The sequence below is a fragment of the Amphiura filiformis genome, chromosome 11 (genome assembly GCF_039555335.1).
Source record: "Amphiura filiformis chromosome 11, Afil_fr2py, whole genome shotgun sequence".
Classification (NCBI taxonomy): Eukaryota; Metazoa; Echinodermata; class Ophiuroidea; order Amphilepidida; family Amphiuridae; genus Amphiura; species Amphiura filiformis.
The window spans coordinates 27,002,577-27,018,023 of NC_092638.1; the positions used below are offsets into that span (position 1 = coordinate 27,002,577).

Sequence of the window (15,447 nt, forward strand, 5' to 3'; positions counted from 1 at the left end):
TTCCATTAATTTCTTCCCCATTGAAACACATTGTAAGGAATAAGGTGAACTTTGGGCGGGATTTTGGGCTACTTTTAGTAGTGGCAACACTGGTTGACTGTTTATAAACATTGCAGGCTTTTGCAGCACTGCCGAGTGCCTGCCGACCGCGATGCCTCCAGCTGGTGAACATTTAGCTAGAAATAAATTGAACCCTGGTTTTGGCCTGCGGGTTTAGTTTCCGAGATTTTTGGGATTTTGGTCGGTCAATCAGTTCCCAAGACCCCCCCCCCCTTTTTGACCGGCCGATCAGTTCCCTAGACCCTCCTTTTTGGCTGCCGATCAGTTCCTTAGACCTCAAGTTCGAAACTGGCGGTGGCACCCCCCTAACAACCAAAAAAATTTGAGTGCTCCCCCCCCCCCCGGGCCCCCACTTCGCAAATTTGTTTGTTTGCTTTACTCTGTTGATATTGTAAGGCTTGCCGGCTACGATTTGGGTCGTATGTAGCCAGCCAGGATACAGGGTGTATCAAAATGATTGGCGCCCTTCAGTATCCAGCGAGCATGGCCAAGAAAGCCACATCAAAATGCAGCATAACATCTACCCTATCTGTAGATTTATGTTTAAAAAAGGTCATAAAACTATAAACTCTAGTCATTTCAAGAAGATCTAGTGTTGAATGTGGACTTAGCAAGCATTTTTTTAGACAACAAAGCTGATGGGTACCAATCATTTTGATACAGCCTGTATTGGGCTTTCACATGGGCGAACCAGGTTCCTTCTAACCTTAAAATTGACATCGCTAGGCTAGTCAGAAGACATAGGGAGAACAGTCCCGGTCTTCCCTACTATAAATGACTGTTCAATGGTTAGAAATGGGTTCTCAAAGTTATATGTCAAAATAATTGAATGTAGTATGTTACATTCGGCGATTTCCTTTCAAATCCATACACCCCTATAATAGAAGACGTGGCCTTAATCGCCTACATTTCAAATGGAGGCACACATAAGGGATCGGATAACATGGATCCATATTATAATGAAAGACAGTGATAAAAAGATTAGTTCGCGTCTGAAATTCTGACAACTAGACAGAAAATGCCGCACTGCGCAGGTCGGCAACCAATCACGGCGCGCCTTTGCCCTAACGTCAGACACGATTTAGTCTTTTTATCTCTATCTTTCATTATATGTATCAATGATTAATTTACGCATGATAAATTGGCATTACTTGTAGAATTCGATTCCTACAAATAGGGCATTGATATGGATTCAATTCTTGAGCACAATCGCGACACACGCAGACATGACCACAGTCTACCAGCACACAGTCTCGTGGCTCCGACATGCAAACAACGCACACATTTGTATCATCATCCTCCGAACTCTCCTTCTCTGATGATGATGACGATACCTCGTTTTCATCATCCGATGCATGTTCCTCTATTGTTTGTACCCGCCGATTAAAAGCTTTTCGCTTATTTGCTTTCATTCGCCATTGATACTTAAACCATACATATAAGGATACAAGGAGGATCACTAAAATTACAAGCACGGGAATCATTAAAATTGCAAGCCCGCTGCGGTGACCTTTATTTTCTGAACCACTGATCCAACGTTCAATACTCTGCAACAACGATTCACTTGGCGGATGAAGTTTATCAAAGAGAACACTTGCAGCACCAAAGAGAACACTTACAACCCATAAAAGATGTGAATATGTAGCAAACTTTTTCCATCTAGTGATGGACGATTTCAGTTCGTCAGTAAAATTATGATTTGCAAACGCTGTTGTCAAAATGTATACCCGTCCATCGGACGGTGGGTAAAGTAAGACTTCACCGTTACTTAAGATTCCTAACTCCCCTACCCCCGTTAACGTCTTGCCTTGTTGCAGGATAAGTTCCACATTTTGGTGTCCTTTAGTCTTTAAGCCACTGAACCAACGTATGATACTCTGCAGCAACGATTCACTTGTAGAATGAAATTTATCGTAAAAAGTCGTAAATTCAAGTCCCGATGCCTTCTCTGGATCCTTGACTCTGATGGATGATTCCCCGTTTGTAAGAATGAATGGCACAGTTTTACTTGCTTTTCGGGTCGAATGGTCGGTGTCCACCCTGAATAAATTATATAACAAGAGATATTCAATAGTGTTTGAGCATTGTTAACTTCATTTAACATACCTTAACTTAATCCTCCTGAACATTACCGGAGGCCTGAACTGGAGCGGGCAGGGCGGGCGGAATGCGTAATTTCTTTTTGCAACCATGATGGATCGCAACATCCAAATATGTTATGGTTAGGGTTTAGTAGGGTTCAGGTTTATGGCTGTAATAAGTAAATACGCGGGCGACACATAGGACACTTCTAACCGAGGCATTATGGTTAATCACAAATGAGGGATCAGTTCAGTTTTTACCATACCAGCATCTGACTTAAGGTTAGTAACTATTTTAAACTGTTGCGATTTGGTAGTTCACAGCATCTTGCGATTGGTAGTGAATTTTGGCAAAACGTGCATTGATCCTTTCATAGCAAGCGTGCAGAAGAATTCAAATATCACATATATACTTTTTAGGTCCTGTGGTTCTTGAGTTATGTTGAAAAGAGGGCTGAAACAACATCACCTTTGTAAAACGTACATAACTCGTTAACAACAATAAATCAAGCAAGTTTTCAAAGTACCGTAGAAACCCGTCTATAAGGAATAGAAGCGACTGTGATGATAGCATATTTCACGCTAGCGCCCTCCACAATATTATATCATTATGGAATTTGAGCAAATCATTTACCGACACAAGCAGGTATACAATGTATTATTTTATCTTTATTTCGCATCTCACGAGCATAGCTCACTTGGCAAGGCATAAGACTTTGGTTCTTTAGATCGGAAGATGGTGAGTTCGAGCCTCATCACGGTCACACAAACTTTTATAAACAAAATATTGTTCAAACTTTTCATTTATATTTTCTTGCATTTTCTAAAGACTCCTTTCGTGATCATTTTTTTTTTTTTTTTAGTTTAATTTATTCTATTGTTTTTTTTTTATTGTTTCTTTTTTTTGTCTTTTTTTTTTTGTTTAATTTTATTTTTTCTTTATTTTTCTTTGATTCATATAATATTGGCAGGATAAGGAGAGGAGGGAACTAAAGACCCATTCAGTGATTTGCTCATCCGGACGATCGTAAAAATCATCAAAATTCACCTTTGTCATTGTCATAGATGTGGTAACATAGCCTGCTAGTGGTTCAGCAGAAAACCGTGTGACACATAATATACATTTGGCTACATTTTATTATACGATAAATACGAATTTATTAAACACGGTAACAAATATTCTCTAGCAGATCGGTTATACGATGGAACTGGTAGGCATAGGCCTATTATAAATTCGGGATATTAAATATCTTCCTGACGAGACAGATCTGCGCATGTGGTCAAAGACGATTCCTTACTAGCCACAGACCGTCCGCTGGAATTAGTTGAACATGAACCATTCGCTATGGCTGTTGGTCGGACCTCTCATCTCTCCACATCGATTGTGACCTATAATCCCCGACATTGCCCTTATGAACTCACATCCTCCTGTTTTATTCAATACGCTGGCGAAGTTACGTAATAATCCGATTAACTACCATAGCAATAGGTGAAAACAATTTTTTAATATACCGCGTTATACACTGATACGTTCAGGCGGTACCTCTTCATTGAACCATATCATGCTGCACCTGTAAGATCTTTGAAAAGACCAGTATTGTATTCAATCTATGATTGCAGACATACACAGTACAGGTGATGAGTGTAACCTGCTTGTAGCGCAGCGCGATATGTTCAAAATTGTTTTCACCTATTGCTATGGTAATTAATCCGATTAATTACGCAACTTCACCAGCGTATAATGGCCGAATAAATTCTGACCATCACTTGGCTTGTTGGATTCGTCTATACTACAATTCGCTGTCGAAGTGACGTAATAATCGCAATAACTACCATCAAGCAGATTGCACTAATCACCCGCGTATGTCACCAAACATAGATTGATAATACCACTCTTTTCATAAATACTAATCTTACATGGCGAGTGATTAGCATTTCTTTGACAACTATGGTTTAATGCATAGGTGCCACGTGAACGATGAAGTGCAGGGCTATATATTCGAAATTGTATTCATCAATTGCTATGGTAGTTAATCCGATTAATTACGTCACATCGACAGCGAATAGCCTATAGTATGGGTTCAAGTGGAACAAAAATAGTGTATGTCCATTGCTAGCTATGGTAATTAATCATGTTAGTGTTTACATCACTACTTCGGTGAAGACAAGAGAAATGTGCCTTCTCTACCAACGCCTGTGATATAACAGGTGCAAGCGAAACAAAATTGAATGACCAGAATAGTTTCCTTTGTCAGATGAATTGATTGAAGTTTTTGAAGACACTCTATTCTTGATGGGACAATAGATTCAAATATGGAATAATTATTATTCCTCATCTATTTTTTTTTATTAAAAAAACTGCAATTGTGGCAACAGAACAATATTTATTTTGATTTCATTTCAAGTAGAAACAAAATCGTGCTTAAGCCAAAAACGCACCCTACCTACCATTCCTCAAGAATTGGGATGGCACAAAAGTAGTTACAACACATCTGTCTAACCGTGGGTTTCGCTATTATTTAGAATAAATGCTTTTACTAGTTTCTATAAAACCACAAAATTACTAAAAAAAACTATAAAAAAACTAAAAAACAAAAAAAAAAAAACAAACACCTAAAATTAAAAGTAGAAAGGTAGATTTGAAGAAAGATAAAAGAACATGTCAAAAAGTTAAAATTAAACGAGAATGAAAAAACGGAAGCGGTGCCCGGACCATGCTCTCTTCAGCATGTCTTCAGTTCCAAAGTCTGACGCTCTATCAATTGAGCTATACGATCCTGATATACGAAACAGTCGTTATTATGTCAATACAATTGATTGGTGTTACAACATACTTAGATGGAATGCATAGCCACCCAGTGCCAGTATATAATTTGCTCAAACTCCAAATACAACAAGCAACCAATTTTATTGAGGGCGTTTCTTAGGTATATCCTTGTAGACGGGGTTTTACGGTATTTGATTTGTCAACCCTTTAGATAATGTTTTGTAATAGAAACTGGCTTTGATTATACCTTGTGATAACTCCTGATCCTGACATGTGTGTTACTTTTAAAGCCTTTTTGCATTTCAGCTTTATTCTTATTCAATGGGTGCGTCTTGTAAAGAATTCATGTAATTTGATTGGTTTTCTGGTGTCTAATATCTCACATTCTTAGTCAGTGGGAGTGGTCTATACGTAGACACATAATCTGATTGGACAATCGCATGATTTTGGGTGTCGTCTATCAGGCGGTAGACGACCCCACGTCATCATGAGTGTTGATAACGCGTAACACGCTCATAGAGGTGCGCGTATGTATCGCGCTGGATGCGTAAATGCAGTGCGGAATACTCGCACGCGCTAACAGTACGCGCATCAAAAGATGTGAAGTTGTAAACAAGTTTCGTTCATTTTAGAAAAAGGGGAGTTTTTATGACGCTAACTTAATTTTTGCTTTAAAAAATAGTTTACAATTATTAAAATAATATTTAACTGACTAAGAATGAGAATAAACGATAGGAATTTTTATTTTGCCTATCCTCTACCTATGATAGACGACAGGCAGGTCAATATTTTTATCGTAGTGGATACCGGCTGCGCCGGCATCCACTACTCAAAATATTGGACCTGCCTGTCGTCTATCACACGGTAGAGGATAGGCAAAATAAAAATTCTATCGTTTATTCTCTAAATAGTTGATAGTGATATTAGTCAGGGCGCGCGCCGCCACGCAACGGCGGCACGCGTGTTGCTCCTCAATGATCGCGCGATAATGCGTTCGCGTAATACACGTGCGAGAACTAAGAACGCGATTCGGCGGCTAAGATGTTCGTGATGGTTTCGTTCATTTAAAATAACGGGGATGTCCTCACAAAAGTAACTTTATTTTTTTTTTCTGAAAAAAGGCAGTTTTTCTCGCAAAAATTATATTAAAAATAAAACTGAATAAGTTATTACATTAAAACTGAATAAGTTATCGTAGTGGATACCGGCTGCGCCGGCATCCACTACTCAAAATATTGGCCAGCCCATCCATTATGACACGATATTGGATAGGCAAAAGACAAAATCCTATCTTTTATTCTCTAAATTAATAGCAATGGGTGATATTGAAAACACCTGCGCCAAAAAAGCGTCAGTAGTTGGGTTTTTTTTCGTCCTTACCACTTTTTCTGTTGTCTGTTCCATTTGCTGGTGTACTCACGACATTCCACCCTTTGCATGACTCCAGTTATTCCATCTATGTACATACTTCTGATTGGTTGATGGACAGCCTTGACTTGACCTTCGACCCTTGCGTAAGGAATCACACAATTCGCTTCACCCGTAATGATCTTCTTAAGGTTTGGTGATATCTTCAAAATAGGTGCTTTCTGTTTGAATAATGAACGGAACGTTTATAAAATGCGACACAACTTACAAGCGATATCTACATGCATCGGTGCCTGGTTATAGGATAATTTGTTGCTTTTTTTTTCAAACTCGTGAAGAAATTGAAACATTTTTTTAACCTGCAGTCATCTGCAGGCATATTGTCTAGGTCTGAAATATCGAAGAAACCAGTTTGCTCAGTACAATTGTGACAAAACAACATTTCGCTATTCCATGTACTCGATCGCACGGGCGATCGCTGCGACAATAAAGTTGATTTGGAAACGTTTATCATGTTTACTGGGGGAATACACGTGACGCGCGAGAAATATGTAATGATTTAAATTTTGGTTTATAGCGAGTTTGCATTTAATATGTGTTGGGTCCACAGCTAAAAAAGATAAACAGAACCAGTCCTGGTCGGCTTTGTACATGTACTTTGAGCCATAGGGGCAAGTTGCCAAGATCAAAGCCCAAAAATGGCAATATCGTTAAATGGGTTAACTTTGGGCCGTTGCGCTCGCCCATTTAGGACTATTTAACAGAGCGTAGCCGGAGCGCATGGGGCGGACTGCTCCCTGACAAAAATGAAAGAAAAATGTGGCCATCTGACAAAGATTGAAAGAGAGGGCAAAGGAAAAGGAAAGGGGCGAGGAGCCCTTTTTCCACCAAAATTCACCCCGATTATGGGCCAAAATAGTATAAAATACACAATTGTTGCGCGTTGCGCGAGCACATTGTCACAATAAATCCCTTTTCATCCCGGTCATGGGTAAAAATAGTGTAAAATACAACATTTTTGTGCGCTACGCGCGCACATCGTCCCAAGCCTTTCTGACGCTCCAAGACATGTACAGTCTCTCTAAAAAACAAAACCGGTATATGTATCATGTGATGCAATTGCAATTTTTTCCGTCTGTGCCCCCGAAATTTTATTTTGCCCCCCTTGCCCAAGAAAGCTGGCTACGCCCCTGCTATTTAACCACCAGTGCCTAGATATACGAGCCTATTTAAAGTTATAAGTTCAGTATTCACCGTTATATCTTCTAACTCGAGTATACATCTCGCCATTAGGTATCCACACATAACTGCTGCTATACTTCCAGTGGCGAAAGCAATAAAAAGAAATTCATGTACTCTGGCATGTGTTATGTTGTATAGTTCAACCACTACAACCAATACTACAGTGGATACTAGGTACTTCCGACACTTCGATTCTGTGAGTAAAAGGAAGGAAACAATCAAAGTTACATCATTATTGACGAATTCAACGAGCCAAGTCATGGTCAGGATTTGGTCGGCCATTAGTGGGTCCCCGCATGCACCAAAGAGTGCCCAATTGGGTGGATTAAACCCGCTTAAAATTCGATGTTAGATTCTTTTGTGTATTTGGAAAATTGTCAACATCATTTACTGTACTTGGAATGTATTTTTCTGGCCCAATTAAATTCGCATACATATCACTACCATTTCAAAAAATGCTGTGTGACAACTAATCCAAATTAATTATAAATGCAATTTGAAATTACAAATAGTTGACATAGTAGGCAAATTCGGTAGATGTTAACAGAACAACAGCTGCAGAATATATGCCCACAACATGCAGGGCTGGACACTTTTGCCAAAGAGTTGTTATAAACGGTAAAGGAGTCAAACCTGCATTTTGTATAGGACGGAGTGCCCTTCTCTCTTTCGTCAGCGATTTGGCCAGACTCAGCCATCTCCACCGTGAAATGTTGCTGTAAGGGGTGTGGGGGTGTCGCCACACCTCTTCCACAGCGAGTACGTTCCCTTCCAGCATTTAAGAATGCGGGTACCCACTTATATGATATATACACCTGTGTGGAGAGGAGTAATCGAGATAAAGTGCCTTACCCAAGGGCAACAGTCCCAAGAGCCCTATCCGCAAGCCCACCATGATACTTGCTTTTTACCCCTCATATTTATAGCACAGTTCCCAAATAGCTTCGTGGACACCTAGACCTGAAGATTGGACATGTGTTTTCTTTTTTATTCGTACATGTGCATTTTGATCTTGAATGAAAGGATTCTTTTTTACACCACCATTTAAGATGTAAATCTAACACCTTATGACACTCATAAGGTGTAAATTTTACACTCCAAATGCGGTGTAATGGCCAAAGGTGTTATATTCTTATAACACTATGGGTGTTAATTTGACACTTTTGGGTGGCCACCTGCACCTGAAGACCCATTTTAATGGCGTTTATACTATGACACAATTATTTTCAATGTCGGTATCCAAGTTATGCGTTGAGTATTCACCGTTATATCTTCCAACATGAGTGCATTTCTCGCCATAAGGTACCAGCACGTAATTGCTGTTGTAGTTCCAGCAGCGAAAACAATAAAAAGAATCTCATGTGGTCTGTCACGTCTGTTGTATAGTACAACCACTTCAACCAACACTCCTATGACCACAGTGGAAAATAGGTACGTCAGCCATTTCGATTCTGTGGAGGAAAAGAAAGGAACATTCAAAACTATATTCCTTCTTCTTCTTATTCTTCTTCCAATATAGTACAGTCCGCACATAGCGTATATTCGTACTTTTTCCATGGTGGGTGCAGGAAATTTACAGTGCTGACTACATCTAAGGTGCGATAAAAACTGGAAGTCGTCTAGCGGAGCTGGACGGACTGCACCTGCCCTCTGAAGCATTCCAGGGAGGTGCTGTCAACAAGCTGCTGGGGAAGTGCATTCCAGAGCCTGATTCCATCTGGGAAGAATGAATGTTGGTAAACGGTTGTCCTGGCAAATGGCACATGATATTTCATTGAGTGCCCACGTAGCATCACAGTTGGAACAAGGTAGGACTGTGGAATATCAACAAGTCCGTAAGCAATGCGGTACATCATTTCCACTTTAGCCTGGGCACGCCTTTCCTGTAGGGTTGGCTTTTGAAGCAACTTTCTGAATGTGGGGATTCCAAGTGAGATTTTGGTGGATATTGACGCCCAAGTATTTAGCAGAGTCTGTATGGCCATGAATGTTATATGGTATCTTGTAGATCTTCTTTTGTTGGTGACGTGGAGCACTTGACATTTTTGGGGATGAAACTCCATCAACCAATCTTTCTCCCACTTCTGCAGTTGATCGAGATCATGCTGAAGACCAGCTGCATTTTCCTCCTTCTGGATTTTGCGGTAGAGGATGCAGTCATCTGCAAATAACTTGACCGTGGATTGAGGTGATATAACATCAGGCAAGTCATTGATGAAGAGGAGAAAGAGCAATGGCCCAAGAACGCTGCCTTGTGGGACCCCGGAGTGGACATGAGATGATCTAGATGTGGCTCCATCCAAGATGACTTGCTGAGAGCGATGGTTCAGAAAATCAGCAATCCAGGCATATGTGCTGTCCTCAATGCCATAAAACTTAAGTTTGTGAAGAAGTCTCAAATGTGGAACTCGATCAAATGCCTTCGAGAAATCGAGCAGGATGACGTCAACTTGGTCTCGACTCTCGATGCTCTTTGCCAGATCTTGGATGGTTTGTATAAACTGTGTCGCACATGATCGTCTTTTGCGACAGCCATGCTGGGCATCGTTGAGAATAGTATGCTTATCGAGGTGACGCATGATACTGCTGCAGATGACATGTTCTAGAAGTGTACATGTGACAGATGTCAGCGATATGGGACGGTAGTTTTCAGCTTTGTTCCTGTCACCTTTTTTGAAAACTGGCACAACATTGGCTTTCTTCCAACAATCTTCTGGGATGATCCCTTGGTTGAGAGAAGCTTGGAAGAACAAAGAGATGACGGGAGTAAGCTCGTCTGCCAGCACCTTCAACAGTCTAGTAGGGATCTCGTCTGGTCCACACGCTTTATGGATTTGAAGACCAGCGAGCAGCTTATGGATACCATCAGGATGGATGATGATTGGATCCATGACTGAGTGAGGACTAGATCCTTTGTCTTTTATGGTGGTTTCATCCTCATTCATATTAAATACAGACGACAACTGATCATTCAAAATATTTGCCTTGGTTGCACTATCAGAGTAGCTGATACCGTTGGAAGCTTTCAATGGGGAAACTCCGGCATTGTCACATTTTTTACTGTTAATAAAGCTCCAAAAGCGCTTGGGATTTGAGGAAGATTCTGGAGAGATGATATTAGTCACATAATCATTGTAGGCTTTCTTACAAGCTGATCTGCATGTAGTCTTAAGAACCTTGTATCTCTCAAAATCTTTTGGTTTCTTAGAGTGTCGAGCTTCATTAAAGCTACGCTTCTTCTGCCGAGTGAGTCTTTTAACCTGCTTTGTGATCCAAGGTTGGTTGTATCTTGTAGTGGCAACTTTGGAAGGTACACCTCTATCAAGGATGTTGATATCGGCTGGATGGGACTACTGGTAGTGTACTTGGTAGTAAACTGATTTTGAAAGACAAGGCATTCTTCTTTCATATTGTCAATATTAGCATAAAAATCTTATGTGGCACTGGCTTTCTTCTCTTAGGAGTAACGCTCGATTCCACAAACACTAGCTCATGATCACCCAGTGCTGGTAACGCAGTACATCTGCTAACAAGGGATGGGCGGTTGGTAGAAAATAGGTCAAGCGTATTATCTCTCCTTGTAGGAAATAAAACCATTTGTTCCAGGCCGATGTCAGAGTGCAAGTCCAAGAAACGCTGGTTTAGACTGAGGGGGTACTGATGTCCGTCAATTGTCAGAGTAGTCCAGTTGATGTCCGGGAGATTCAGATCACCACTGATCCATACAACAGCATTGCGAAATTTGGTGGCAATTTCTTCAATCTGGGAGCACATTTTTTCCAAGTACTCAAAATTGTTGTTTGGTGGGCGATATAGTGAACCCACAATGAGAGCAGTGTTTTTGTCAAGGGCGAGTTTCACAAAAATTGACTCAACATCTTCAACAGTTTCTATACGGTCAAAGACATAATCTTTTCGGACGGCAAGTAAAACTCCTCCATATCCATCCTTACGATCTTTACGGATGACTTCATACGATGGTGGAAATATCTCGGAACTATAGACGCTACTGTTAAGCCAGGTCTCTGTGCCAATGATGATGATACTTGGGTCTACAGAGTCAATTAAGTTGCCAAGTTCCGCTTTCTTATTTTTGACACTTTGAAAATTGATGTTGAGAATTTTCATTGGTGCGGATGGCTTGGGCTTGGTCTTTCCCTTATTACTGTGAACAGTAGGAGAGGATGATGACAAAGGTAAACCAGGGCTGCTAACAGAGTTAATACTACTCCGCTCACTGCTACAGGTGCTACTTGTGTCCAAACTAGAGGAAGAATTACTGGTTTCTATTATCGTAGTTGTATCAAACAGGCTCGAGGAGAAGTTAGGCATGCCGCAGTTGACACAATGCCAGGACACATTTTGAAGGCATTCAAAACTCCTGTTTCCATATGCATGCATTCCACATGATACCATTTCTCACAATCATCACATGCAACTCCACGTTGTTTCCAGGAAACAGCACGGTGACAGATTTGGCATGGATATTTCGAAGATCTAGGGCCTGGATTCAGTTCAATGTCAGATGAGTTTGCAATTAGAAGAAGACTCAGGTATAGAAGGGATTGATTTCTGGAATGTTTTTCATTCACCAAAGGTTTATACTTCATGTTTAGAATGTTTACGTGAACTCCATCACATAGATTGTCATTACGTATAGCTGGATCTTGGATAATGTTATACTTGTAAATTCCACATGAACATGCAGAAAGATTCTTGGCAAAGCCGGGGTTGTTGTTAACAGTACATAGGTGAAGCAGGGTGGCACTAGTAATAAGAAATACCACATGGATAATGGATGTATTGGATGGTGCCATTGTCTCTCACAAACCAATGGGCGTCGACCCCATACAGAAACACAGTTGGTAAGCTTAAAACAAGGAACACTCTCACCTCAGATGATGACAGAGGAAGGCTATAGGTAAGAAGCAGTTACTGTTACTTGAGGAAGGCCTTGGATAAGATCCAGAGACAGTACATGAAGACCATCAACATATTTCCCACCACAAGCAAAGCTGTAGAATTCCACAGGCTGATGGTAAGCTTAAATGCAGGGTAGATGAATTCTGCAGGCTGGTCACATAGGAAAAATCAGTTGAAAACTTCAAACTCCAGAATAGTTGGATGACACAAAATTGGCAAATACACATCACAACCCAGGATAATGATGTTATTTCTTCACTTGGGTGATGAAGCAGCATAAAAATATGAAGTTTGAAGGCTACAAAAGGAGTAAATTATCAGAGCTAGCACTGGACATGTCCAGCACCCACACATGCAGTATCACTCTTATCACACTGCAGTTACTGTCCGTTTTCCTATACACAATACACACAGCTCTCACAATTGACGCGTGACCTCTACAAGTAGTGTATGTTAGAAGTATAGGCAATTACCTAGTTAACGTCACTGTGTGAAAAATAACCGGCCAAAATTTAAAGTATTCTCTGAAATTCTAGAAAATATAGTTTTGTAACATGTCCTAAATTTTTAGATAATTTAGGTGTTTGGAAATATTCGCACTTTGGTGTTTTAGTGTATGTTATAGGTAATAGGACATTACCTAGTTAACGTCACTGTGTGAAAAATAACCGGCCAATATTTAAAGTATTCTCTGAAAGTCTAGAAAATATAGTTTTGTAACATGTCCTACATTTTAGCTAATTTAGGTGTTTGGAAATATTCGCACTTTTGTGTTTTAGGAAGGATATGTAAACGACAGATAACACCAAAAAATATGAAGAAATTATTTCCAAACCGTGTTAAGTCTGCAAACCATTATGCTTCTCATTTTCAAGAACGCTGGTTAACAATAAGCAGACTATTGTCTCATTTCGTAAACAAAAGCTCACATAGTATTGTTACTTTGCGTTCGATTTATAATCGTTTACCCAACTGAAACTATAATACCAGCTCATTGCTCATTGCACAGGTAAAACAGAAACATGTGTAGTGTGGATTTAACCAGAGAAGATTTAACCAGAGAATGATTTAATCAGTTGAGCTGTTTTCAATGAGTGTTATCTTGGTTTAATAGCTTTTAATGGGGTTTAAGTCCTGCAAAGGTCGTGGTGAATTATACTGTAGACATGACTGCATCATGTACTCTTTAAATATTAATCCATGTACTTGAATTGCTTCATGTATTATAAAGAACTGATAGCACCAGACAAGACTAAAAAGCCTGTATAAAGATCAAGGAAAAAGAGAATGGTTTTAATTGCAATCAGTGTGTCAGGAGAAAGGATATTCTTAATCCTATCTCAACTATATAGCTACCACTAAGGCGTGCTATCTTTCTTACCTCTTGGAATCCTCGCCATGATGTTGGTCTTTACAGTTTGTTCTTTGAACTTCGGTTCGGATACTCCTCCAATTAGTACCAGCACCAGCAAATAACTCTCTTGTATAAATCGAACAACACTATTCTGAAATAAAATTGATCAATTCTGTATGTTTTCATAGACACTTAGAAAGTTACTTACCACCCTCTATTGTTATACTGGAGTCGATCGTTACATGTTGAAATCAACAACATTTCTGCGTTTCGCCTTTTCGGCGAGCTTTTTGGCGTGGTGCCCGCTTAAAGGCCAGTTGGGTTCTAGCGGGCGAAAGGTCTAGGGCGAAACCCCGTAAGCTGTTGTCATTTACAGAATATTGAGATGCAGAAATGGTGACAAAATTTGACCCACACTGTGATAGGGATCACAATTAAATACAACATACTTTTGGCAAATATGAGCTATTATGATTTGTTGTTAAGCATTTCAATATTAACAATGATAAAGAGAATATCTTCCTTTGGGGCCCAACAATAATTATGATAACACTGTTCATTTGACCCAATTATGGTAAATCCGGCCCTGCCTACTAAGAACAGGAAAGGATGAATCGGATTAAAGATTAAATAACACTTTCTGTGAATCCTCCATGTTAACAGCTCCCTGTTGTAATGCTATTCAAGGTAGATGTAGAGTGATACAACAGGATAATTACTATAGCGATGGGTCTACAATACGATACCGCTTTTTTCAAAGACACTAATCTTACAGGTGCGAGTAGAACGCAGTATATTGTGACATTTCTATCCCTGTTATTTCATAATCTATGGTGTATGCAGTGGAACAGCGTAACGTCTAGTGTATAGCAATAAATTCAAAAATAGAGACGGCAATTAATCCTGTTACATCGGCGAATTATCCTGTTCATAGACTGGCCCCAGCCTCGGTTCGGTTCCATCTCTGGATAATGTAACAATAAATAATTACATAATGCCCTATGAAAAAAAATGCCAAAGTCCTCTACCCCCCTTTATTTTCTTCAATGCCAAAACCCATTCCTCTTCATCCACAAATCGACGCCACTAATTACACCCACCACAGTCAACCATGCAGCAATATAGAAATATACTCGTATTATAAGTGAACGCGAAAGTCCATTGAGCGCTGATTCCGAGACTGGTCCAATCTGTTAGAGATCTCACTTCCAAATTTTCGTTCAACGAAGCACGGTGATTCCGATGTCAATTACGAAAGCCCCGCCCCAGTTTCAATTCAAATATGGTAGCACAAAGCTATGCCGCGGGATGTTACGCAAGATCGGATGGGACACTTGTCAACAACTGAGAGGTATTGAGCTCAAGTGGCACGCGTCTGATAGACCCATGGTACGCGCAATAATAAAAGGCAACCACTCGACTCGGACTTAGGCCTATTGTCCATATTGCGTATATTATCGCGTGCGGTTTGCAAATGTTTGCACATTATTTAGCTAGGGAATCCTTTTCAAATATCCCCGCGCTGCCAAGCTGCGTTGATTGGTCGGATACAATATCGTTGTTTAGTCGCTTACACAAACGTTAATGTAGTGAAAACATGGACGTGGTATATAGAAAGATTGCGTGACTCCAAATCCGTAAAAGTGAACTCC

General features: G+C 40.1%; 1 protein-coding gene across 1 annotated transcript; it reads right to left on the reverse strand.

Annotated features, from left to right (window-relative positions):
• Positions 1–999: 999 nt before the first annotated feature.
• Positions 1,000–7,742, reverse strand: LOC140164651 (mitochondrial ubiquitin ligase activator of NFKB 1-like). The gene is made up of 3 exons (XM_072187996.1): positions 7,531–7,742; positions 6,289–6,497; positions 1,000–2,100 (listed from the first exon to the last, which is right to left on the reverse strand). The coding sequence occupies exons 1-3, from the start codon at positions 7,579–7,581 to the stop codon at positions 1,188–1,190; spliced, it is 1,173 nt and encodes a 390-aa protein (XP_072044097.1). The 5' UTR covers positions 7,582–7,742; the 3' UTR covers positions 1,000–1,187.
• Positions 7,743–15,447: the final 7,705 nt, after the last annotated feature.

What these genes read in the sequence shown, in the direction of transcription:
- LOC140164651 (XM_072187996.1), bottom strand. Translation starts at nt 7,581, where the DNA reads ATGTGTGGATACCTAATGGCGAGATGTATACTCGAGTTAGAAGATATA. An exon ending in TCGAGTTAGAAGATATAACG is followed by an intron (nt 6,498 to 7,530) that starts GTGAATACTGAA and finishes TTATTCAAACAG; the next exon opens with AAAGCACCTATTTTGAAGAT. An exon ending in AACAGACAACAGAAAAAGTG is followed by an intron (nt 2,101 to 6,288) that starts GTAAGGACGAAA and finishes TAATTTATTCAG; the next exon opens with GGTGGACACCGACCATTCGA.